This window comes from Bombyx mandarina, chromosome 16 (genome assembly GCF_030267445.1).
Source record: "Bombyx mandarina strain Sakado chromosome 16, ASM3026744v2".
NCBI lineage: Eukaryota > Metazoa > Arthropoda > Insecta > Lepidoptera > Bombycidae > Bombyx > Bombyx mandarina.
Window position 1 is genome coordinate 1,841,744 of NC_143222.1, and position 25,006 is coordinate 1,866,749.

Sequence of the window (25,006 nt, forward strand, 5' to 3'; positions counted from 1 at the left end):
ATTTCTGAGTGACATAGGCTTATTACTAAAACTCCAATAATGTAACCCAAGGTGTAAAAAAAATATCTAAAATATTCTTTAGATCGCGTGCCCTGCGAAAACTATTGATGATAGAATAAAATAATGTACTACGACTTTGTAGAACACATTATTATTTACAAAAAGTGTCGCGATAGCATATGTCTAACTATTATAGTTATGCCGCAATAAGTGTTCTTTTATTTAAAAAAATAAAACAACGTCGTTGAAATTTTTGTTAAAGACCCGAACGGAGCCAGAGCGTGCCGCTAGTTTTTAAATATTTATATAGTGTAGAATACGGTCAAAATATCAATAAAAAATATTTTTATTACCACAGTCTGGACGTGAGTGCGACAACGGCGCCCTGCCCCCCGTGGAGCGCGTGCTGGAGCGGGGGGGAGAGCGAGCGGGGGAGCGCGCAGGGGAGCGGGAGGAGCTGGCGGCTCACAAGACCAGCTTCAAGCTCGGCGACCTCGCCTCCAACATCATCACGCGGGACTACTGCAGCCCCGCCTCCTCGCTCATACACAAGTATGTACCGACATGCGCATTCAACTGTTTCCGAGCACTTTGAACGTGTGAGAACGTTTAGTAACTATTTGAAAGGGAAAGTTTTTTAAATAACTATATACTATGTTTTTTTTAATACGCATCTATTAGCTTCAGACGTATGTATGTTAGTATGTATGTATGTTTGTAACGGAATCTTTGAACATGATTTTGACCCCCTTCAAAACGTCGGATTAACTCTAAATTTGGCATAGGTACTTATAAAATACCGATGACAATCCAATATTTTAAAAAAATGGGAACAAAAAGTAATTGAAAAACTTGAAATACAACTAAAAATGGAAAATAAATTTTAATTAAAAATATTTAAGAAAAAATAATTTTCTTGTAATAAAGCGTGGAGAGCTTTTCAGGATATTATCAAAATAACTCTTCTACTCGTATCTGTTCATAAAATATTTATAACTATTTATACCACGCACCCCAAACTTTTTAATACAATAAAATAATTTTTTCTTACACTATTTTTAGTTGGATTTTCTATAAAAGCGTATTTTGTTAGTTTTTTTTAAATTATTATTTTTTATTGATTAATTAGGTAGACGAGCCCCCAGTCCACCTTTTATTAAGTGGTTACTGAAGCCCACAGACATCTAAAATGTAAATACCACAAACCCTGAGATATGAGTTCTAAGGTCTCAGTATAGTTATAACGGGTGCCCCGCCCTTCATACTGAAACGCATTACTGCTTCACTGCAGAAATAGGCAGGGCGGTGGTACCTACCCGTGCGGACTCACAAGAGGTCCTACCACCAGTAAAATCACTTGCCTATTTATTCTTTGCCTGACAATTACATTCGAGATAATTTCGTTCCCCGAGTAGTCGGTTCCCGACGGTGTCCAGCTCCGAGGGGTACAGCCCGAGCGTGAGCTCCCACCTCAGCGTGTCCAGCTCCGTGGACGAGTGGAAGCGACGGGACCCCCCCAACCACGCGCCCTACCTGGAGCCCGTCTCGCCGCCAGACAACCACCATACTAATCATCATGCTAACCGGTAAGTGAAGCAGTCGGAGCTTTTAATACATGCCGGGACAAAGTTCCACACCCGTCCGGTTAGCTTGGATACCCCCTTGAGATATGAGGTCACAGTTAGGGGAGGAGGAGGTGCGGGAGGAAAGATTGTTTTGTTTATTCTAATTTATGAAATGATTATGTTTGCAGAAGTAGCAGCAGTAGCAGCGCAGTGAGCGGCGTGGGCGGCGGGGGGGCCGGGGGCGCGGGGCGGCGCTACGGGGCGGGGGGCGCCTCCGGGAGCGGCGTCATGACCGCCTTCGACTACGTGACGACGCGCATCGTCGAGGTCATGCGCAGCGACGCTGACAAGCTCACGTTCCCGGCGACGCCTTACGCCTACCCGTACTCCGCCCTCACGGTGGGCGAGGGCGGCGCTCCCGGGGCGCCCGCCCCCGCGCCCCCGCCCCCCGCGCCCGCCCCCGAGCCGGCGCCCCTCATGTCGGCGCAGTACGAGCCGCTCTCGGACGAGGACTGACGGCCCCGCGCGCGCGCGCACCCCCCCACCGGGTAGCGCGCCGCCCCCCTCGTCCCCTGCAGTCTTCCACAGCCGAGGCCGCGGTCTGCGGCTCCTAACGACGACGCGTTTCTCGATTTTGATGTGAACTTATAACCCTTCGACGCCCGCCGCCACCGTCCCACGGGCGGGGGGCCGCCCCCTGCCGGGTGGGGGCCGCCCTCACCGGGCGAGGGCGGTGGCGACGGCGGCCTTCGATTCTCGACGCACGTTTTCGAAAACGTTGAACTGTTCAAAACAAACCTATAAATAGTGTACGCTCGGATTAAGGTCTAGGATGTAGCGAAACGGTAAATTATACATATGTAAAAGTACGGTTATAATGTATATGCATTTGTAATTATACAGGATAGATAAGACTTACGTATAGAGATTTCTTTTTTTTGTTGTTGTTGTTGTTGTCGGGGGGCGGCGCCGGACAACGAAACGTTTTGTAAATTTTGTACACGTTAATGTTTTAGTTTGAGCGAGCGCCCGCCGGCCGCGCTCCCGGCCGCGCTCCCTATGTGATTTCTTTATAAAAATGTAATGTATAATGTAAGTAGCCGAAAAGATAATCATTGTAAAAACGGTCCGACCATGCGAAAACGAAGTTTTGGGAGGACAGATCAATAAATAAGATGCGAATCATAATTAATGAATTTTTATTCAATCCCGCCCCGGCTGCGGCCGATAACGTACTGTGTACATCGGCACGGAGCTAACAAATTAATGTATCAAACTAAAATCTACATTTCATGTTTCGTAAGGAAACCTAATTCATCGAGTGGCAACACCTTTGAACTTCACTTATTGTAGATATTGAGAAGTAAAGTGAAATAAGACCACGCTGTCTTCATGATCTGTAACAAATTACATTTCTTAATTGATAAATACTACGAATCTATACTAATATATAAATCTACAGTGGTTTTTACGGATGTTCTGTTAGAACTACTGAGCCGTGCATCCGATTGACTTGAAACTTGGTATCCACATAGAAAATACATGTACTTAATAGATAGGCTAATATTTATATGAGTGTTGGACTCCCTAATAATAATGACAATAAATAATAATGTTAATTTTAAATGCCCAGCGAAGCGGGCGAGTACGGCTAGTATTACATAAAAACTTGAATCAACTTGAGACAGACAGACACTCCAATTTTACTTATATGTATAGATTATATAAACTAGTGCTCCCCGGTAGTCGAAATTCGACTTTATTTAATTGAAATAATAAGTTTGTACACTATTATGATTCTATTGTCTAATTCTATAATCACAGATTTCGCCGGGACTACACTTTAGTGCAAATATTAATAAAGACAAACAATATATAATCTACGAGTATGCTTTTTTTTTTAGGGATTTTATGACCTGGTAACTAAGACTTTTCATATTGTCTTCTTATGTCATGTCTTATTGTAATTTACATTCTTATTTTTATGAAAAATTATAATATGGAGTGAATAAAATGAAATGAAATGAAGATGATTAATTGGAGACAGTAATAAACTGAGATGAAATTAAATGAAATGAGATGATATGGGATGATGGAGATTATATATCTCAGTAAAATGGTGGTCATTTATTGAGATTTTTTCAGTGGACCTTTTTGGAAGATCCCGAGAAGCTACGTTGAGCGGCTTTGTTTAATTACACATTTGTGCAACATTTGTGCACTTCACAGATAATATACAGTTAATAAACCACCGTTATTACACATTTAAACCTGAAGAAACACTAAATAGACAAAATAAAACAAATCACACAACTTTACTCCTCGCGTTCCCGCCAAAAAGTCCCTACGAGTTTTTTTTTCAAAGGATTTTATGACCTGGTAACTGAGGCTTTAAGTCATGTCTTATTTTAATTTATATTCACATTTTTATGAAAAATGATATTAATGAGTGAAATGAAATGAAGATGATTAATTTGAAACATTAATCAACTGGGATGAAATTAAATGAAATAAAATGGGATGAAATATAATCTCAGTAAAATGGTGGTCATTTACTAAGATTTTTTCAGTGGACCTTTTGGAGGATTCCGAGAAGTTACGTGCAGCGGCTTTGTTTCATTTTCCCACATTTGTGCACTTTCACAGATATTAAACAGTTAATAAACCACCATTATAACACATTTAAACCCGAAGAAACGCTAAATAGACAAAATAAAACAAATCACACAACTTCACTCCTCGCGTTCCCGTCAAAAAGTCCAGTCCCTACGAGTATTCTCAATTTGACCACAGACTATAAGCAATAAAAGTTTGACAAGTAGTAGGCATGCGTGTGTGTGTGTCAAATACACAATGTAGCGAGAGTAATGTATTTTTTTTATTGATCATTGTTTTATTAAAAAAATATATTAACATCTGCACTCCTTCTTTATATTCTCTATAAGTGTGGGAAATTTCATACTCCTCCGTCCGCGCAATTTTCGTAAAAAGTGGTACAAAGTTTTTGCTTCACGTATTAATATAGTATAGATAAGTACAATTAGAAGTTTATACAATATCTTACAGGTATCTTAGGAAAGACTAGGGTAACTCGCACATAGTAGCTCATAGAAGATGTAAAAATGAACAGTGTTTGGCATTGTTAGTGAAAAATATTAACCACAGCTACTTACTTTACTGTAACTAGCCAGCGAAATTACAGAAAAACCGAACGTTGTCACACTAACGCCCTTCTGGGATCTGAAAAACAAAGTAACAAAGAATATATTTCATGTTATTGTCGAACTTTAACTATACCTCAAAACCAATGCGGGCTGATGCCATTTTTTGGTCCATGTAGGCAAACTAGCATACCTACGGCATAATTAGTAACAAACAATTCACGCACGGTCATTCGGATACAATTTAGGATGCCCTGTGCTATACTAGACTGACATGCATACTTATGTGCGTTTAAATATACTAGAGGTCCCGCAGTAGTCGAAATTCGACTATAATTAATTGGAATTGTACGCTTGTACACTATTATGATTATATTTTATACTTCTATAATCACAAATTTCGCTAAGGCTACACTATAAAAAAATATTAATAAAGACAAACAATATTTAATCTACTCTCAGTTTGACAACCGACGTCAAGAACAAAAGTTTGACAATAAATAGTATACATGCGTGTGTGCGTCAAATACATGGTATGTAGTGTGTGTAATGTTTTCTTTATTGATTTAATGTATCTTTTATGCATTATTTTAAAAAAATATTATCATTGTGCACTTTTACTCTATATTCTCTATAAGTGTGGAAAATTTCATACCGCTCCGTCCGCGCAATTTTCGTAAAAAGGGATACAAAGTTTTTGCTTCACGTATTAATATATAGATATGTACATACTATATAGATAACAAACACCCAGACAAAGAGCAAACATAACGTTCATCTCATAAAGTTTGCCTGATGTGGGAATCGAACCTGCGACTCTCGGCGCGACCGTCAGTCATGGACGTCAGCAATAACAGGGGCAGACAGAGCCAAGCCGCTGCCTACCGTACCCTTCACAAGCTTAGTTTGAAGAAGGACATGTCTGTCATGTTATAAAACGCACTGTACCTGAATGCAGTGGTTTTAGGTAAAATTGAGGTTATTTACTGAGACTTTTTCGGTGGACTATTCGGTAGAACTCTAATCTACGTCCAACGACTTTGTTTCATTTTAACAATTAATAAACTACTATCATTACACATTAAAACCCGAAGAAACGCTGAATTCACAAAATAAAATAATTCACACAACTTCTTTCCACACATTCCCGCCAAAAAGTTTCTGTGGGCTCAAAAGACGGCCTACCACCAGTAAAATGTACGAATGGCAAAACAACCGTTGTACTAAACCGCCAATATAACTGAAACCTCAATTTAAGGTCGATTTAACTAAAGCAGTGGCACCCAGATAGGACGTCGCGTGTTTTCAGTTCCTATTAAATAAATAAAAAAAATTTGGCGGAGCAACGCACACGGACAATATGCGTCCGATTTTTATTCTACTTATTCCAGTAACCTCGAGGGGTTATTCTAGATTTACTGAACTAGTAGGTGAGCTCACGGGGCTCAAACCTGACGACGTAGCTAACACGAACCCTAGCAAGAGCAGTGCTTCGCAGAATCTACCACCGGATCGGAAACGCGATCGACTGAGAAGATTCGGCGAAAAACTCAGTAGGCTTGCGTCCGGCCGTCTCGTATGTATGACTGTACCTGTGCAGCATTATCAATATGCTGGTTTTGACTTTCTTCGATGCGTTGTACCATCCACATTTGTAAAGGGCATCGGATACTCCTTCACTCTGCAGATAAATCGATGAAAGATCAATGAATTAAAAGGCTTTGACATTTTATAATTATTTTGCTGACTGAAGGCTTTAAAAAACTATTGCTGTATCAATATCTTTCTTATAGTCTCGTCAAGACATCCGCGAATTTGTCAAAAATTAAATTTAGTAGTAGAAGTTAAATAAAAAACCTTGGTTATTTTTAATGTTCTAGATTCGATGGGTCCTTTAACATAATGTTTTTACTCAATGTGTTTGTTCTTTGTGTACAAAATGCTTTTGTTTTAAAATAACTACTCTTTCTTAGTGGGCTCATTCTTAACCTTTATCTATTATACATAATTAGTTTTAAGATTTATCTTTAGTTTAAAGAAAATAGTGAAATAAAACTTTTTAAAATTCCTCTTAACGCTCTGCAAGAAAGTTCTCTGTGGCTCAATATAGCCTTGTTTCGTAGTGAATATGCTCATCTTCAGTTAATTATTACTAGATTCGTAAACCGTGGAGTGGCGATTGCTCGTGAGGCGCATAACATCTGCCCACAGCAATGATGCTGGATGACGACCACGACCGCTCTGACAAGAGTGATACGACATACGAGATACGTACAGAGTCTAGAAGTTTCTGCCCGTACCAACACAGGAACCAGATTTGTGACAGTGTTGTCACCAAGAAAGACTTGTATGCCGTTTCGTTCCATTTTTCCACCACCTACGTAATAGAAAACAAAATCATTGTCTATTCAATCACGAAGTACTGGCGCTGGTGGGAGTCTAAGCTGAGTCTTCCTTGACGGCGGTTAGTAAGCTGTCCTTAGCTTCTGGCGTCGTCATCACTGCGTCAGCAATGCTTTCCGAGACTAACACATTTCGACAATAATGCATTTCAATCGAGTCGTTGTGTTCCTTGCAAAAGGCATAGATAGATAGATCTAGAATTTAAATTAAAAAGTTTATTAATATTTTTATTTTACTCTTTCGTTATTGCATTAGTATTCTGTTTTTTTTTGTTTTTCCTACCTAAGCTGATAGCCTTCGCTATCGCTAAGGGCTGAGAGCCCTTCGTCGCAAGCGACGGGCTCGACGAGAACGATGACCGGTGCTTGAGGTACCTAAAAGTACCGTTAGTGGATCGCATAGTATTCTGAGAGTCCATAATAGACACCTCCAAGACTGATCATTAAAAGATTCGCATTGATAAAACTGTTTTTCATTATTTAAATTAGATTTTATTGTGAGACGAGAAATATTTAAAACACTCACGACACTGCAAAATCCGCAGAAGCAGATGAAAATGGAACTGTTCAAGAAGTTGACCAGCAATGAGAAGCTGTACATATCCTCCACGTCTTTTGACAGCCTGTCAACCATGACGTCTGGTTTTAAAATCAATCAAGATCTTTTTTTTTACTGCCTAGACGAGTGGACGAGCTCACAGCCCATCTGGACATCTACGACGTAAATGCGCCGCCCACCTTGAGATATAAGTTCTAAGGTCTCAAGTATAGTTACAACGGCTACCCCGCCCTTCAAACCGAAACGCATTACCGCTTCACGGCAGAAATAGGCAGGGTGGTGGTACCAACCCGCGCGGACTCACAATCCTACCACCAGTACCTGATCAGAGCGTGGTGCCGCTTGACGATCTCGGCCAGTTCTTGTTGTTGTTCCTTGATCTCTTGCTCGACGCTCACTCTCTCGGTGTCCTTACTGAGCATTCCTGTTCGTAAAAGTCAACTGTAATTCATTTTCCTAATGTTTTTCGATACATTATAACCGATTCCCACTTCGGGCATATATTCGGTGGAAAGTTTAGAGTTTCAGAAGATCAGTCCCCTTCATGTTGTACGCCGAGTGCCATTATATAGTCTTCAAAACAAGTTTCCAGTGAGTCTTCAACGGTAAACAACTGTATGACGCTGTCTCTGGTATTGTTGATATCCATGAGCTACCGTGAGCACTTATTAACAGACATGCAACTCGTTCACCATAATCAACAATAAAAGTTTTGAAAAAGACTGACTGACGGTATCCTCGATATCATGATTCACAGGTTGATAGGCAAAACCGGGAATAGAATACTTTTTTTTATTGCTTAAATGGGTGGACGAGCTCACAGCCCACCTGGTGTTAAGTGGTTACTGGAACCCATAGACATCTACAACGACGACAAATAAGTTCGAACCAAAACGCAATACTGCTTCACGGCAGAAATAGGCGGGGTGGTGGTACCTACCGGTGTGGACTAACAAGAGGTCCTACCACCATAGTAGTACCTATACCTACCCATAGTAGTACACCTACGAAAGTAGTGCCCATTTGTGTTCGCTTCTGACGTCCCATCACCAGTTATCGGCGTCTTATCCTTTAGTTTATGGACCACTGAAACTTTAATATTGATATGTAGACTATCACTTACCCAGAGGAAAATGATCAGGCAGCTGCCGATCTACGGAGACGAGCACCAGATTCTTGATCCTTACGGAGAGCAAGTCTAGCTGGGTCGTGATGTGACTCAGGAATAAACAGAACAGGAGATCTCCGGACATGTTCAGCCAAATAACAATAATCGCTACAAAGTACATCAATTTATAGTAACTAGCTTTTGCCCGCGACTTCGTCCGCGTGGAATAGTTCACAAATAATGCTTTATTTTAGAATAAATTTGGTTAGCATAAAAACACGTTATAGTGAGCCAAACTTAACATATAGACATATGCGTCGCGGACTTTTTTTAGATCTTTTAAAGGGGAACAATTCTGTCATACATTACTTTAGCGAAACTTTAACCGTTTCCGCAGCGCACGCTGTGGAAGCTCCGAAAAGGGAAAAAAACCCCGATTTTGAAACATTCTTTATTAGTAGTTCATGAGATTAGCGCGTTCAAACAAACAAACTCTTCAGCTTTATAATATTAGTATAGAAATATAGATTTGTCGTATCAAATTATAATGCAAGGGTCTTCAATTACGAAACTAGCTTGACTTAGTGTTTTTTCGGACTAAGCTTTAAGAATATCATCGTCCTCTTTGGAATATGAGGTTGCGATTTCAATTCTAATCAAGATGATTAACTTCGAGATAGCCGAGCGGTAGGGCCAAGCCTGTGAACTAAAAAGCCCAGCCAGCATTAACATTTTTCGAATCTATGTATCTATATACAATATAAGTATATACAAGTCGATTTGTATGTGTATGTATGTTTCCTATGGAGTCCGAAACAGCTGGACCGGTTTCGGTGGAATTTTCAGGAAATCCTTAGATTGGCCAAGCGGAAGACCACGTCTAATTTGGTAGCGATCGAATCAATTATAGATAATTCTCCCCCTGGTTTGATATTAATTAACAAATAACTCGAAAAATATATTTTAAATCCGCAAAAAGTCGGGATACCACCAAGACTATTTGTATCGCGTAGCACGCACGAGTTTAATATGGTCTCAAACATGGTACAGCCTTTGTATCGACGCAAATGTGTAGGAGTATTGACGATACTGTGATAAAGAATTGCGTAAATCGCTTAGGCTATAATAAATTAATTAACAAAATAAAATAGTCGCCCACCATGCCAAGTCTGTATTGTCAGCAAAATCTCAAAGTATACCGGCTGGTTAGGGTTGAAAGGTAGCCAGTAGAAAAAGTGCAACACCATCTCCCATTCCCGCCCCAAGAAACCTTTGATCCGTTGAAAAAATGGAGGGCACAGGAAGCTCACGAGCAAATAGTGATTGCAGTAATAATATCCTGGAAGTGAAACCCGTAAGAAATCGTTAAGTCTCAGTAATTTGGCACGGGAAAAGTCAATAAATTATGTTAAGTCAACGAGGGGTCATCCTTAATTTATACCGCTAATAATTAAAAACTGTATTTCTCTTGTTCACGAGCGAAGAAACGATTTTATTTTAGTCTTTAATTTGTCACATAAGGACAAATAAATATCTCAAAAACAATAAATAAATATAGTCCACGCTCGTTTACCACAAAGCAACATTTGGAAAAAATGTCATGGCGGACGTCGCTCGCTTACACTTTTCTTACAATGTCGTTCAGAAATGGAACACCTAAACTTGAGTGTAATATACCTTTAACAACGAAGTTAATTTGCTTGAGTGCGGAACTAATAATTTTGTGTTCTTCTTCTCCCACCGCACCGTCTGGCCACATTCCACCGATCTCGTCGATTAGATTCTCGTAAACTGGACGGTATCTTACCATATTGAAGGATTTTATCAGGGCTGAAGGCAAACAATATGTTACAGTAATACATGTTAGTCCAATTTTGTAACTTAGCATATCAGGCGAGAATTTCATTCCTTTCTGCTTATATCTAGCTGACCCGGCAAAATTCGTAGTGCCTCAATCGATAAATAAAAGACCTAAACTTTTGTATAAAATAAACTTGAAACCAACAAAAGGAATCCGTCCGATGGGGGACACATCAAAGGAAATTTTTTTATTTTTATTTAATTCCGAGCATTTTCATATTTATCTACCTTTTAAACCTTCTCTGGACTTCCACAAATAATTCAAGACCAAGATTAGACAAATGGGTCAGCCGTTCTCAAATTTTAGCGAGACTAACGAACAGCAATTCATTTTTATATATATAGATTTTATTCACAACACGAACATCCTATTCTGTAGTTTAGTTTTATGCACGCGAATAATGTACTTCATTTAATATACAGTATGTGAAACTGCCGTGCGATTCTCTAAAATTCAAACAAGAACTCGCATCTCACTACGAAATTCTCCATCACTTCGCATTCGCAACGGAATGACCTTGATTTGGCATTCTGTAAACACTAATCTTAATTACCCTGCCTCGAGCGAAGTGAAGTGACAACGAAGTTTGTTTACAATACTACTAGGGATAGCCGTATACACGCAAATGTAAATCGAAGCTTACCGGTTTCAGTTTTCTTTGTATTTATTTAGAAGCATTCTGTAAGAAAATACTATGAATTTAAGCTTTGGTGTCTAAACCACATCTAATATATCTAAAAAGAAAATTAAAAGTCATATATTTATGAAATTAATTGTAATTTCTGGCTGTACGCTAAGTTCCTTTGCGTGCACTGGCGAATACCAGAATTAAAAAACAAAATTTTAATTGTTTTCAAAACAATTTCGAGCGGTCGGAAGTTTTTATTTTGCTTTTTCTAGATTTGTTGTTACTTTGTGAGTGAATTTAACGTTAAATAAAAATTATGAGGTAAGTAAAAGTTAATTTGAGGCTATCAATGTTTCATCCATTCGTTTTTAATGTAAAATTTAAATATATTACCAACAGATTTAAAGAGCGTTCTTCTCATCCGACATTGGCGCAAATAGAGGCATTGATAAACGTTTTGGGTTAAAAGCTAGCGAAACAAAAGGATTAATCGAATCTCAACATGTTCAATAAGAGAACAAGGATATTAAAAAAATATAGGAACTAAATTCTCTTGTCAGTTAAGATCCATTCCCGGTGAGATATTTAGGACATGTTAACATATATTTAATTTTATGTATGATATATCTATCTACAACGTTTTTATTGATGTTCTATTTTAACAGGGCATGAAGGTAATTTATTTGTAACTCAAATTCACCAACAAAAAAATTTTTTTGAATTAAATAAATCAAATCATTAACAATTTAGGTATTGCAAGTTAGATTGATGTTGTTGGAATGTATTTATTGATGCAGAGGTGACTGTATCTATGGTAAAGGGTGTGCATACTGGTACAGGGGTGGCAGGCAGTGCCAGAGTATTGACTAAACTGACATTATGTTGGCTAAAGGCTGCATAGTCAGTTTAAAATAAATGAACAAAATTTAGGCATAACCTATTTTATTATATTTAAGGAACTACAACAGATTGAAAATACTAATCCACATCATCAGAATATTGTAAGGAGAATTTATAGCCCACTCGGAAAATGTATCAGTATTGGAACAATCGCAAACATACAGGTATGTATGTTATGCCTAATTATCTGAAATAAATACCTAAACAAAACTTGCATTTTAAAAATTAATATTTATTGCCTTTTTAGCATTGCATCAAGAATCACCTATTTTGCAGTCATCATCCTCTAACTAAATGCAAGTGACTTCTACTTATTGTGATGCTACTACTAGTAGCTCCAGCCACAGTAGGTCTCACATGTTAGTCAAGAGATTGGGTTGATATGTGTTTATTCAGGTCAAAGTACCTATTCATTGAACCACCATATTAGGGACATTGATTTGTGTACAATGCTGTTACTTGTAAATAAAAACATTTTGTTGCATGTATTGTAAACATTGTATTTTACCTAACCTTGTTTTTAAATAAATTTATTATTTTTTTCAGCACCTCAACACCTGACCTGCTATTTCACCACTTTTACAATGAAAAGCAGAGTGTACTCAAATTACTGAGAGAATTTTGTGGATAGAGGAACTGCAGATGAAGATTCAGGGTGTTCATATGTGTGTCGTCCAAAGCATTTTTGAACACAGTACCATATATAACTTAATGAAACTTACAACCATGGGGGAATGAATAGTCGACAATCTGCAAGAAGGATGAACTGTTGGTGGAATTAGCATATGCAGCTAGGAATTTTAAACCTGTATTTCCACTTAAGTTACTGATGCAAACAAATTTCAAAATTATTGTATATAACTATTGAATAAAACTATAATAAAACTATTTTTATAAATCATTAATTTATATTTGAAGTTACTTCACACTATAAGTTAGCTAATTAGTAAAATTTAACAAAGTAATTCAACATGACCACCATAATGTACATGTAATCTCATCATCTGAAATCATGGGAACTGGCAGCTCTGCACAATTGCAAATGTTGTGCAAAACACAACACGCAACAACTATTTTTGCTATCTTATCAGGGTGGTAAATTGGCACCCTATAGATCAGCAAACACCTGAATCTACTCTTTAACATACCTATTGTTCTTTACACTGAGTTACGGGCAGTGGAATGAAGGCGGTGCTACAAAGCTTCAGGAGTATCTTCCTCCATATTAGCAATAGCTAGCTATTATTAGCAGGTATTCGCTAGCATAGCATAGCGTTATCGCCTATTTCTGCTGTGAAGCAGTAATGCGTTTCGGTTTGAAGGGTGGGGCAGCTGTTGTAACTATAATGAGACCTTAGAATTTATATCTCAAGGTGGGTGGCGCATTTACGTTGTAGATGTCTATGGGCTCCAGTAACCATTTAACACCAGGTGGGCTGGGAGCTCGTCCACCGATCTAAGCAATGAAAAAAAATTAGCAAAAGGTGTCATAAGGTTGGAACGTTGACAATATACAGAAAGCCCGAAAAGATGTTAAATAATTAAAATGGTCATTACTTGCTGTCATTGACTAATCTAGTAGGTTTTATTTTGTTTTGATTATAACTGAATAAAGTTTATTTAAGATAAATACTATATTTCACAATAACTTATAGCAATATACACAATTACAATTTAACTGAAATTAATACAATCTGAATACATAGGTTCTTAATACACATTTCGTTTATGGATTACATATCAGAATTTCGAAAAATATTAATAGCTTTACAAATTGTACATTTCTTGCATGATATTCTTTGCGACAGTAAATCCATTTTTATTGGTAGCAGATCTTTTTAAGGCCACCAACTTCCCATCAATACACCCAATAACCCAAAGGATTCTAAATTTTTCATAAAAACTGCAATATTTAGCATTACATTAATATTGGTAATTTTTTATGAAGAAAACATTTTTTTATTTAGCTTAAACCTCTCCTCCTCCTCCTTGCATCGGTTTCCTCATTACTGAGGGTCGTGGTCATGGCCTTGAAACAGTTTGTTTTTTATAGTGCACCGCCATCTGTTCCTATTTAGCTTAAACCACCTTCTTCTTTTTTCTTTGCTTTTCCTTCAACTTTTGCCATTCTTGAGCATTCTGTGGGAATCTTAAATATTTATATATAGTTGCTGGGTTGTTCAGAGCTTCCACAACCTCAGATATACACTGGGATGTCTGGGACAAATGTGTTCTTATATTTTCTTTTATGATTTTTTTGGTAACTTCAATTGGCCAAAAATAACAAGGTGCACAATAACTGAAACTAAGAAATAATCATTAAACAATACACATAGTTATTAGAGAATCTAATTTGTATTCTTTCAAGATATTTTTGGTAGATTAGTTTAGTGGTATTGTTTTACAATAATGGGAGAGTTGGATATAAACAAATGGGCAAACTTTAATAATATGTTATAAAGTACCTATTTTGTACATAAAGACACAATCTTACCACGTGGAATACCTACCTTTAGAAGAGTTGAAAGTCCTTTTCAATGGCTTTTAGTGGTCTTCATCAAAGGGTGTAATTCACACCCTAACTGGTTCATATGATCCTTCGACAATCTATACACTTTCTTTATACTTTTACATGGTCGTCATCTCAAGTTAAAAGTGATAAATTGTGAATTTCGTAGGCTTGTCGACGCATTTCACGCTGATCCGTAGCGTCAGCCTCTTTCAACAATGTTTTCAATAAAAACATACGCTCCACAAAATATCGATGAAGAATAAAGTTATTTTAAAGTGCAATTTTGTTAATTAATAGTATTTTTTTAATAATTAACAGCGGTTTATAACGTTTTCGTATATTCTCACTCACAACAAACACTTAAAAGACTAACTTTTGATTTGACAAATAAAATGATTTTGCGATGCGAAGTTCTTGCCGAAATTCGACGTGATTTACACTACAGAACATAGATTATACACTTAATATATTTGAGACTACAGAATGCCGTTTCAAACGTCAACTCATACATTTTAGTAAAAAAACTCACGCTTGCTAGTTCAATTCACCCGCGAGGGGCGCTAGTGTAGATTCGGCACTACAATGAAATTTACAGAATGCCAATTTGAAAACTCACACCAAATTCACGTGCGAGTTTGTTAAACAACGCTTACAGAATCGCACGGCTGATCAATCTTTAGAAGAAATTGTAATCAGTCGGAAAAGCTGTCTTGCCTTTAGAGAAAAAGGATGAAGAATTTGCCAGGACATTAATACAGAAATGTGTGACTTAATTCTAACTTCCAAATTAAATTAAACAGGCCGCGATGATATATTCGCTATAACATATCGCCCAAAAAATGCCCTAAATGGATATCCATATTAGGCTTATTATTATTAAGTATATAATTAGCTATTATTGATATTTGATGAAATTTAATTTATTTGCTGTATCAGTGCAAATTGTAAATTCAAAGCAATCAAATTTGCCCGCCAAATCAAACGAGATTACAACTTGTATTTTGAAATCTATTTCCCAATTTTCATAGCGTAACATTAAATAAAAATAAAACTAGATATTTTGTATGAAGTGGACAGATATTTTACGGATGCTACGGATTTTTACGGATGCTTTTACGCTAAAGGTCGGAGACCGCGCTTCACGTAGTATCCTTGTCTCCCATAACAAGGTTTGATGCTAACTGCTTAGGACTTCACAAACTTACAAAGTACAGTGTATCCATTGCAGGGCATCATACGAAATATTTTCACGGCGTCATCAAAAGTCCCGCCTCTCGCCGTGTCTAGCATGCCTAAGAACTCGAGACACATTGCAGCGAAAATATTCACGAATTCGAACCAGTAATAGACGCTCCAGTATTTGCTAGAATCAAAAGCATTCATCAATTAACTTGTTCACTTTTTATTAACAAGTAATCATATAATATGTACACAGTACATTATTAACAAGTAATCCTTTTATAACGCGGTTATAATGCAGTGTCTAGATACATTCCTACAAAGTCCCGTGTTGTGCGAATCGTGTTATATAAAACTAGAAGCAGAGTAATTTTTAGAGAAAAGTATTTTTTATGAATGAATCATTTCAATCATGTCTGTCTGTACCTATGTATGTTTTTACCTATTATCCATAAAAAATAAGCAATAAAATTTCAGTTATTCCCATATATTGTGTGTGCAATGTAATTTTCTAAATAATTTTAAACAAAAGTCTCGTTTACGTGTTGTAGACGTACCGTGTTATAAGAGAGTTTTGGAGAAATTTTCTTTTCGTGTTACAGTGGAACCGTGTTGTAAAATAGCGGGTTACCTGTAGATCGTCATGCTAAATCAAACGACCCAAGTACGGGTTACGTATTAAAATTAACATTTGATTTGGGTGATTAGTTAAAATAAAATAAAATTAAAAAGCGAGGAATTAAATAAAATTTTAATTAATTAGGCATTTAATGGTTTTTTTTTATGTGTACCAGTTTAACATTGACCCTGAGTTTCAGTGGCATTTGATAAATTTAAGTAACTTTTTTTTCCGTATGTAATATTATTTTGTGTGTATTTGTTTGTTTATACACGTATATATTTTATTGTTTAGATTGGTGGACGAGCTCACAGCCCACCTGGTGTTAAGTGGTTACTGGATCCCATAGACATCTACAACGTAAACGCGCCACCTACCTTGAGATATAAGTTCTAAGATCTCAGATCTGAGTAAACGGCCCCAGCCTTCAAACCGAAACGCATTACTGCTTCACGGCAGAAACAGGCAGGGTGGTGGTACCTACCCGCGCGGACTCACAAGAGGTCCAGTAAACCTAGAACCGAAAAATAGTTTCAGCGAAAACAAACCCTTGTAATTTGGTAATTGTATGCGTCATCTTGATGCCGCTCCAGTGGAGAATCGCCTTCGGAGTTACGAACGTTTTATCGTAGTCATTTCTATTGTATACCTGTGGAATGATTCAGAAACTGTAGTTGAAAGGTAGCACATTTGCGTGATCTACTGTGTGCTTAGTGCGAGTTTTTTAACGTTCTCGATAGCGTAAAAGTTAACTCAAATTTGTATGCAGTTGGAACAGCGCCCCTAGCGGCAAACGTAGGCAAACGTTGCAATCCCATACATATTTGAGTTTCCCCGAATCCTGATCACGCAGGAGCCAGTCACCGTCGACGCCCTAGACACGTCCTTACGGATCCATCAGATCCAATAACCTTTGCATTAGACGCCTTCAGCTCTAGCACTAGGAGCAGGCTTAGGGACCCCGGTAACCGTACTCGTCGAACTCGACAAAGAGTTCGCCGTGCAACCTAACCCATGAATCAGCTCGCTGAGTTTCTCGCCGGATCTTCTCAGCGGGTCGCGATTCCGATCCGGGAGTAGATTCATTCTTGAGCTGTTAGGTCTCCTTCGGAGGCACTCGGGTAGCTGTTAGCAAATCCCACCCCTCTTGGCTGAGCCTTTGCTCGCCCACCTGTCCTGGTGAAACTGGAAAGGCCTCCGGGCCACCAGTAATCCTTCATCATAAAAAATAAAAAAAATATTTGAGTTAACTTTTACGCTATCGAGAACGTTAAAAAACTCGCACTAAGCGCACTGTTTCGAGTTGTGTCTTTATAATTGCGCGGAATTTACATGAAAAGATGTTGTTTGCTTCCCCGCCATAGTTAGAAAACTGTTTAATGCACATTAAAATTAAAACGAAAACAAGGACAAACTTAATGTCTATACCAAACTAACTCCGACACACAGTGGACTATTTTGAGGTAGTGGAAAAATAGTAACTATAATTAATTGCTTAAAGTATATATTTCTACTCATACCTGTGATATAGAGCTATTATTCCACTTTTACACATAAACATATACTCCGTATATAAAAAATCTAACACAATCTGGTTCTTTTTTAATGAGAGTAGACATAAAACCTCTCGCATGGCCACTTATAAAAAAGAAACATAAGAAGCAAATGTCAAAAATAAAAAAGAAGACTATCGCCGACCGCACCGCACGCGCTGTACACGCACACGCCGCTTATTTATTCGCATAAATATTTTCATGGACTCATATTAATCTCTATTATACGAATTCTTACTGACGACCATATAAGTCGTTGCGCGAGTGATATACAAGTTTTATAGACAATAATTTAGAAGAGTGCCGTGTCAAGTCGCCGCCATTACGCGTCGTCCAGCAGTGGCGTCGAATTCTGCAGCCTGGAAGAAGCTAGCGACGGGTTGGCAGGTACGTCTACTCCTCATAGCCTAGCCTCGGCCTTCTCCTCTTTTGTGCATCTTTAGCGATACTCGCCCCCGCAAAACTTCCTTCAAAAATATTGAACCAGCGCACCGCCGTGGTGGAAAATTTGTAAAGAGTTTTTCCCACTATTATTGGTCCTTCGTCCCCGGATTACATTTTAATCATCGCTGATCACCGCTTATTACGCGAATAAACACGCTTTATTATATATTTTGATATTTTATTCGCACCGCATTTCATCATATTTCATTATTTTTGACAAGTCATTGACCTTCACTTACGCAATCCGCAACAATGTCTTCGTCTGAACAAAAATTGACAATTCTAGAATGTCAACGACAAGTCTATTTCGAACACTTACAACGTATTTACGATTTATCTCGCAGTAATTTAAATGATCCTGAAACATTGGAAAACTTTCTTTGTTCGGTAGAAACAATCGATGAGACACGCATTAATTTCCAACAATGTCTCAAGGACATAAATCAATTAATATTAAAAATCGACACAGATTCTAAGCCCGACTTCAATAAGTGGCTCGCTTTTGAAGATTTATATTGTCGTATCAAACGTAAACGTTCGCAGTTAGAATCAAAACCCACCATGTCTGTCAACAGAAATGACAACTGTTGGCAAGGTGTTAAATTAGCTCGCATTGAAATTCCCGAATTCGATGGGAACCCTAAAGATTGGCCTCTATTTTTCGCGACTTTTAAAAACGCTGTACATTTGAACTCATCTCTTTCTCTCACTGAAAAAATGTTTTATCTCGCTAGTAAATTAAAAAACAAAGCTAAAAATGTTTATGCCGGTTTCATTCCATGCGCTGAGAATTACGAAACTATTTACAAAGCGCTCGTGTCAAAATATGAAGACAAAAGGAACCTAGCAGGTACTTATCTGAATCAAATATTTTCTTTAAAACCGATTTCATCAGTCACTGCTGAAAATTTAGAAAATCTTGTCGATCAATTTTCAAACTCATACCTCGCTCTTAATAATTTACAAATACCTAACTTATGTGACTTCGTCATGTCCTACACTTTATTACACCGCTTAGATACAGAAACCGCACGTCTTTTTGAGATGAATAATTGTGATAAAGACATACCTACTTATCAGGATTTAATTTCATTTGTTCGTGATCGTATAAAAGTTTTAAATCGGACAGGTAATAACAACCTGAACAGCGTAAGTACATCGAAGCCTAAGCAAAACAACGCAAATAAAAATAGCTCACGATCATTCGTCGTAAACAACACTGCATGTCAGTTGTGCAATGACTCTAATCATAACCACCTATATTCTTGCCCGAAATTTAAATCGCTTACCCCACGTGAACGTTATGATTATATTAAAAAGATACGTGCTTGTATCAACTGTCTAAGTTTACAACATAACACAAATACTTGTAAATCTGAGAATAGATGCGCTAATTGTAAAAAGTTACATCATACGACTCTTTGCTTCGCTGAGAAAGCATCACCTGTTGCATTGCCGCCGGTGCAGCCGCCTCAGTACTTACACCGCCACACTGATAACAATACGCATAGTCCAGTAGTCATTGGTCAGAAATCTACCGCGTCTTCAAGTTCGATTTCTAACAAGCCTGTTGATAATAACGCTCCATTTTGTAGTATGAGTGCTAACTCAAATAACACGCGAAAAACTAACAATGTTTTACTTGGCACCGTTCTTGCTGATGTGAAAAAAAGTGACGGAACTCTTGCTCAAATTAGAATTTTGATTGATAATGGATCGCAAAACCATTTTGTTACCCGCCAAGCTTGTAAACATTTAGGCCTTCGTATCTTCCACGACAATTCCGAACGATCCGTAAATGGAATAGGAACTAGCTCTCAAACTATAATCGGAACTACCGATGTAACGTTACTGTCTAGGTACGATGCAAACTTTTGTTTACGCATAAACCCACTCGTTCTTAAAAATATTTCGAGTAACTTGCCGAGTTGTGAATTTGACATTTCGTCTCTTAATTACATATGTAATAATAATATACAGCTCGCGGACCCGCACTTTAATAAACCCGCTGAAATAGACATTCTGCTTGGCGCCGAAGTATTCATGCAGATCCTAAGACCTACAAAGTTGTTAGGTCCGCCTGGAAAACCTGATTTATTGGAAACCGCATTTGGATACATACTCTTAGGGTCGATCGCTTCGCTCCCTTGTCATAATAATACCGCGCCTTGTGATAACGATCACGCCTTTTTATCGTCGAGTAACGACTCGATCGAAACTTTAGTCTCAAAGTTCTGGGAGTTGGAGTCAGTTCCGACTAAAACACACATGTCTAAAGCCGAACAGGAATGTGAGGATTTTTATGATTTAAATACATACCGCGATAACACAACTGGACGCTACGTCACCGCTTTGCCTTTCTTGAGGTCGCCTACCGCTCTGGGCGATTCTCTTACAACCGCACGTCGCGGTCTGTCGTCACTCGAACGCAGATTTAAGACAAATATCGCTTTAAAAACTGAATACGATGCCGCGATGAGAGACTATCTCGAACGGAACATCATTTCACCTGCACCCGCTCTTACTGATACGAATTATTACGTCATCCCTCACCACGGTATAAGCCGAGAAGACAAACCGCTCCGCATTGTACTGAACGCAACTGCACGATGCATAGATACAAACGTTTCATTGAACGATTGTTTACATTCCGGTCCTAATTTGCAAGCAGACTTAACCGCGATTATTTTAAAATTCAGACTGTTTCCGATTGCTTTAACCGCCGACATCAAACAAATGTTTTTGGCTATAGGCATTCGTGAGAAAGACCGCCGCTTTTTGAATATACTATACAAATTTGACGAAGATGATACTGCGAAAATGTATCATTTTAATCGCGTTTGTTTTGGTCTACGGTGCTCGCCGTACCTTGCTATGAAGACAGTCAAGCGTCTCGCCCGCGATGAAACTGATTTCCCGATCGCTTCAGAAATCGCTAGTGATCATCTTTATATGGATGATCTAGGAGTTTCGGTAGATACGCCCGAGAATGGAATTCAGTTGGCTCATGATTTAATCGAACTATTCAAACGTGGTGGTTTCGACTTAGTTAAATTCGTTAGCAACTCGCCCGAGGTGTTAAAATCGATTCCGCAAGCCAACCGCTTGTCTTCAAAAATTGAATTCGACAAGGAAGATAATATGAAGCTCCTAGGTCTAATTTGGTCACCGGTCGAGGATGAATTTTCAATTGCTATTAAATTCAACCCGCAAGCAAAATGTACTAAGCGCCTTATGCTTTCCACAATCGCTAAACTGTGGGACATAAACGGATTTTGTGCCCCTGTCATTTTACACGCTAAATTGTTAATAAAAGCTCTCTGGGTAGCTCAAATTGATTGGGATGCAGAGCCTCCAAGCGACATCTGTGCTGCGTGGAAGCGCTTTCTTAATGAACTCCCCGCTCTGCAAGACTTTAAAATACCTCGCTTCGTAGGCATCGTGCCCGAGTCCCGTGTCATACTACTGGGATTTGCGGACGCTTCTGAAAAAGCGATGGGTGCTTCTGTGTATATTTGTGTACAACCGGCTTCCGGACCAAATGAAGTCAATTTAATTGGTGCCAAAAGCAAGGTCGCGCCGCTCAATATTGTTTCCTTAGCCCGCCTAGAGCTTTGTGCTGCTGTATTATTATCGAAACTGTTTCGATTTGTTATCGACACTGTTTCTCCCCGCTGTCATGTTGACGAAATTTTCGCGTTTACTGATTCGACAGTGACCCTCCATTGGGTTCACTCGTCTCCGCATCGCTTTGATACTTTCATTGCGAACCGCATCGCACAAATACAGAACAACCTTGACCCCAAACACTTCTACCATTGTGAAGGTACACAGAATCCTAGCGACTGCTTGAGTCGTGGTCTCACACCCGCTCAATTATTGAATCACCCGCTGTGGCTCCATGGCCCCACATGGGCTCGTGATGACGTCCATATATGGCCCATCAACCGCTTCACGTTTGTTCCCGCACAAGATGAAAAGCCGTCAAACCCTTTTTTTTGGAGTGGCGTTGACTACGCTGGACCCCAGGAAATTTTGCTCACCGTCGTTACCCAGGTCGAAATGATTTTAAATAGTCGTCCGTTAATTGCACAATTAAATTCTCATCCCGGAGAACCGGAACCTTTAACGCCTTCGCATTTTTTAACTCTCGGACCGTTAGACTCCTTTCATTCTGATCCGCGTTTAGATTCGGTAGATTTAGTTCGCAATAAACGACTTGTCGATGACATTGTTCAGAGATTCTGGAATCGCTGGAGGCGTGAGTACCTAAACACGCTTCAAACGCGCGCTAAATGGAACACCAAATCTAATCCGGTGACTAAAGGTACTGTTGTCCTTCTTAAAACAGAAAACTCACCGCCTTTACAATGGCCAATGGGCATAATTGAAGAAATAATGCCTGCCTCGGACGGGGTCGTTAGAGTAGTCAGAGTGCGCACACAAAACGGCACCTATCTTCGACCTGTAGTAAAACTTTGTGTTTTACCTTCCCAATAACCTATTTTCTCATTTTTATTTTTAATTTATTTTTATTTCATTCTTTTTACTTAATACTTCATATCCTGCACTCATTAAGTACCATTTATACTTATTACTTGTACTTATTATGTACCACCGCACTACCCTGATTCCACCCGCTCTCTAGTTCACCCATAATCGCTACATTTATGTACTTCTCTCTCATTGTTTAGGAGCTACATCTCCTAAAGGCCGGGGGGATGGTTCTTTTTTAATGAGAGTAGACATAAAACCTCTCGCATGGCCACTTATAAAAAAGAAACATAAGAAGCAAATGTCAAAAATAAAAAAGAAGACTATCGCCGACCGCACCGCACGCGCTGTACACGCACACGCCGCTTATTTATTCGCATAAATATTTTCATGGACTCATATTAATCTCTATTATACGAATTCTTACTGACGACCATATAAGTCGTTGCGCGAGTGATATACAAGTTTTATAGACAATAATTTAGAAGAGTGCCGTGTCAAGTCGCCGCCATTACGCGTCGTCCAGCAGTGGCGTCGAATTCTGCAGCCTGGAAGAAGCTAGCGACGGGTTGGCAGGTACGTCTACTCCTCATAGCCTAGCCTCGGCCTTCTCCTCTTTTGTGCATCTTTAGCGATACTCGCCCCCGCAAAACTTCCTTCAAAAATATTGAACCAGCGCACCGCCGTGGTGGAAAATTTGTAAAGAGTTTTTCCCACTACAATCTAAATGAAAATCTAATAAAGCCGGATCATACGAGTGGAACGCCGCGACAGTATCGATGAATTCTGTCTTTTTTTATTTATTAGGAAAGTACCCGAAGATCTTTCCAGTTTCACCAGGAAAGGTGGGCGAGCAAAGGCTTAGCTAGAAGGGATGGGATTTGCCAAAAGCTGCCCGAGCGCCTCCAAAGGAGACCTAACAACTCAAGAGCTTTGTAAATGAATCTACTACCGGATCGAAATCACGACCCGCTGAAATCCGGCGAGAAACTCAGCGGGCTGATGTTTAGGTTAGGTTGCATGTCGAACTCTTTGTTGAGTTTGACAAGTACGGTTACCGGGGTCCCTAAGCTTGCTCCTAGCGTTAGTGAGCTCTGCTGGGGGCGGCGAGCCTTGGTAAAAACGAGATGACACGATAATCTCAAACAATATTTTAGTATTAAATTTTTTTACGAATTATTACGACTAAAGTTTGTATTAGAACAAAATAAATAAAAAATACGATTATGTTATTATTATATATGTGAAAGTCAACTAAAACCAACGTCCGTTTTTCTTTTATGCTTACTTTGTCTAAATATTTCGGGTTTTTGGATAAAAAGTTTTTTTTAAAAGACGTCATACTTCCGGAGTTTACCTTTGACATCTACACTATTGCATTCAGTCGAATTAAATTGTATGCAATTCGTGAGGTCGTCACCTGTGTGACAATATCTGATTGAAATTACACACTATGAATAACATAACGGCGCAGCGGTGTAATTATTACAAAACAAAGGCAATTTTGAAAAATAGCGCCTTTCATAAAAACGGTTGAAGCTATTAGGGTTTTGAAATAATGATAATATACCTATAGATTTTTTGTATGATATCTTATTTATTCACAGCGAGACATCAAAAATGTACGTTTTCAAATATTCACCGTAAAGTGTTGTTTCGTAATTATTTTACAGACACAGCCCACTGAGTTTCTCACTGGATCTTCTCAGTGGGTCGCGTTTCCGATCCGATGGTAGATTCTGCTAAGCATGGCTCTTGCTAGAGTTCTTTTTTTTTTTTTTATTGCTTAGATGTGTGGACGAGCTCACAGCCCACCTGGTGTTAAGTGGTTACTGGAGCCCATAGACATCTACAACGTAAATGCGCCACACACCTTGAGATATAGTTCTAAGGTCTCAGTATAGTCACAACGGCTGCCCCACCCTTCAAACCGAAACGCATTACTGCGTCACGGCAGAAATAGGCGGGGCGGTGGTACCTACCCGTGCGGACTCACAAGAGGTCCTACCACCAGTAATTAC

General features: G+C 38.8%; 3 protein-coding genes and 1 long non-coding RNA gene across 6 annotated transcripts in view; 3 read left to right on the forward strand and 1 right to left on the reverse strand.

Annotated features, from left to right (window-relative positions):
• Smr (nuclear receptor corepressor smrter) overlaps positions 1-2,753 on the forward strand; it is a 172,027-nt gene extending 169,274 nt beyond the window's left edge. For both annotated transcript variants that reach the window (XM_089733833.1, XM_089733834.1), the window contains 3 exons: positions 359-552; positions 1,416-1,586; positions 1,754-2,753. In XM_089733833.1, coding sequence (XP_089589959.1) covers positions 359-552; positions 1,416-1,586; positions 1,754-2,081 — 693 coding nt within the window. In that variant the 3' untranslated portion in view covers positions 2,082-2,753. The remainder of the gene's footprint in view (positions 1-358; positions 553-1,415; positions 1,587-1,753) is intronic.
• Positions 2,751-24,412, reverse strand: LOC114244388 (odorant receptor 4). Its single transcript, XM_089733855.1, has 12 exons — positions 24,274-24,412; positions 17,043-17,143; positions 15,902-16,059; positions 10,473-10,625; positions 9,955-10,134; positions 8,811-8,963; positions 8,009-8,111; positions 7,655-7,751; positions 7,002-7,103; positions 6,319-6,407; positions 4,739-4,805; positions 2,751-2,962 (listed from the first exon to the last, which is right to left on the reverse strand). The coding sequence occupies exons 1-12, from the start codon at positions 24,349-24,351 to the stop codon at positions 2,906-2,908; spliced, it is 1,338 nt and encodes a 445-aa protein (XP_089589981.1). The 5' UTR covers positions 24,352-24,412; the 3' UTR covers positions 2,751-2,905.
• On the forward strand, positions 11,342-12,647 carry LOC149501204 (uncharacterized). Of its 2 annotated transcripts, XR_016324385.1 has the most exons (4): positions 11,342-11,605; positions 11,684-11,860; positions 12,241-12,348; positions 12,432-12,647. It is a non-coding gene; the product is annotated as an uncharacterized LOC149501204 (long non-coding RNA). The 2 variants fall into 2 exon arrangements; XR_016324384.1 differs by having other exon boundaries at positions 11,345-11,605; positions 12,241-12,647.
• The window catches only part of Vps45 (vacuolar protein sorting 45), a 38,230-nt gene continuing 36,626 nt past the window's right edge, over positions 23,403-25,006 (forward strand). Inside the window, exon 1 of the mRNA XM_089733854.1 lies at positions 23,403-23,561. The gene's annotated coding sequence lies outside the window, so the exon portion shown is untranslated. The remainder of the gene's footprint in view (positions 23,562-25,006) is intronic.

Excerpts from the sequence above, each read along its gene's own strand:
- LOC114244388 (XM_089733855.1), bottom strand. The coding sequence starts at position 24,351 with ATGTCAAAGGTAAACTCCGGAAGTATGACGTCTTTTAAAAAAAACTTT. Across the intron at positions 16,060-17,042 it reads ACAATTACCAAATTACAAGG|CAAATACTGGAGCGTCTATT; the intron begins GTTTGTTTTCGC and ends TTTTGATTCTAG. Across the intron at positions 4,806-6,318 it reads ATATTGATAATGCTGCACAG|ATCCCAGAAGGGCGTTAGTG; the intron begins GTACAGTCATAC and ends TTTGTTTTTCAG.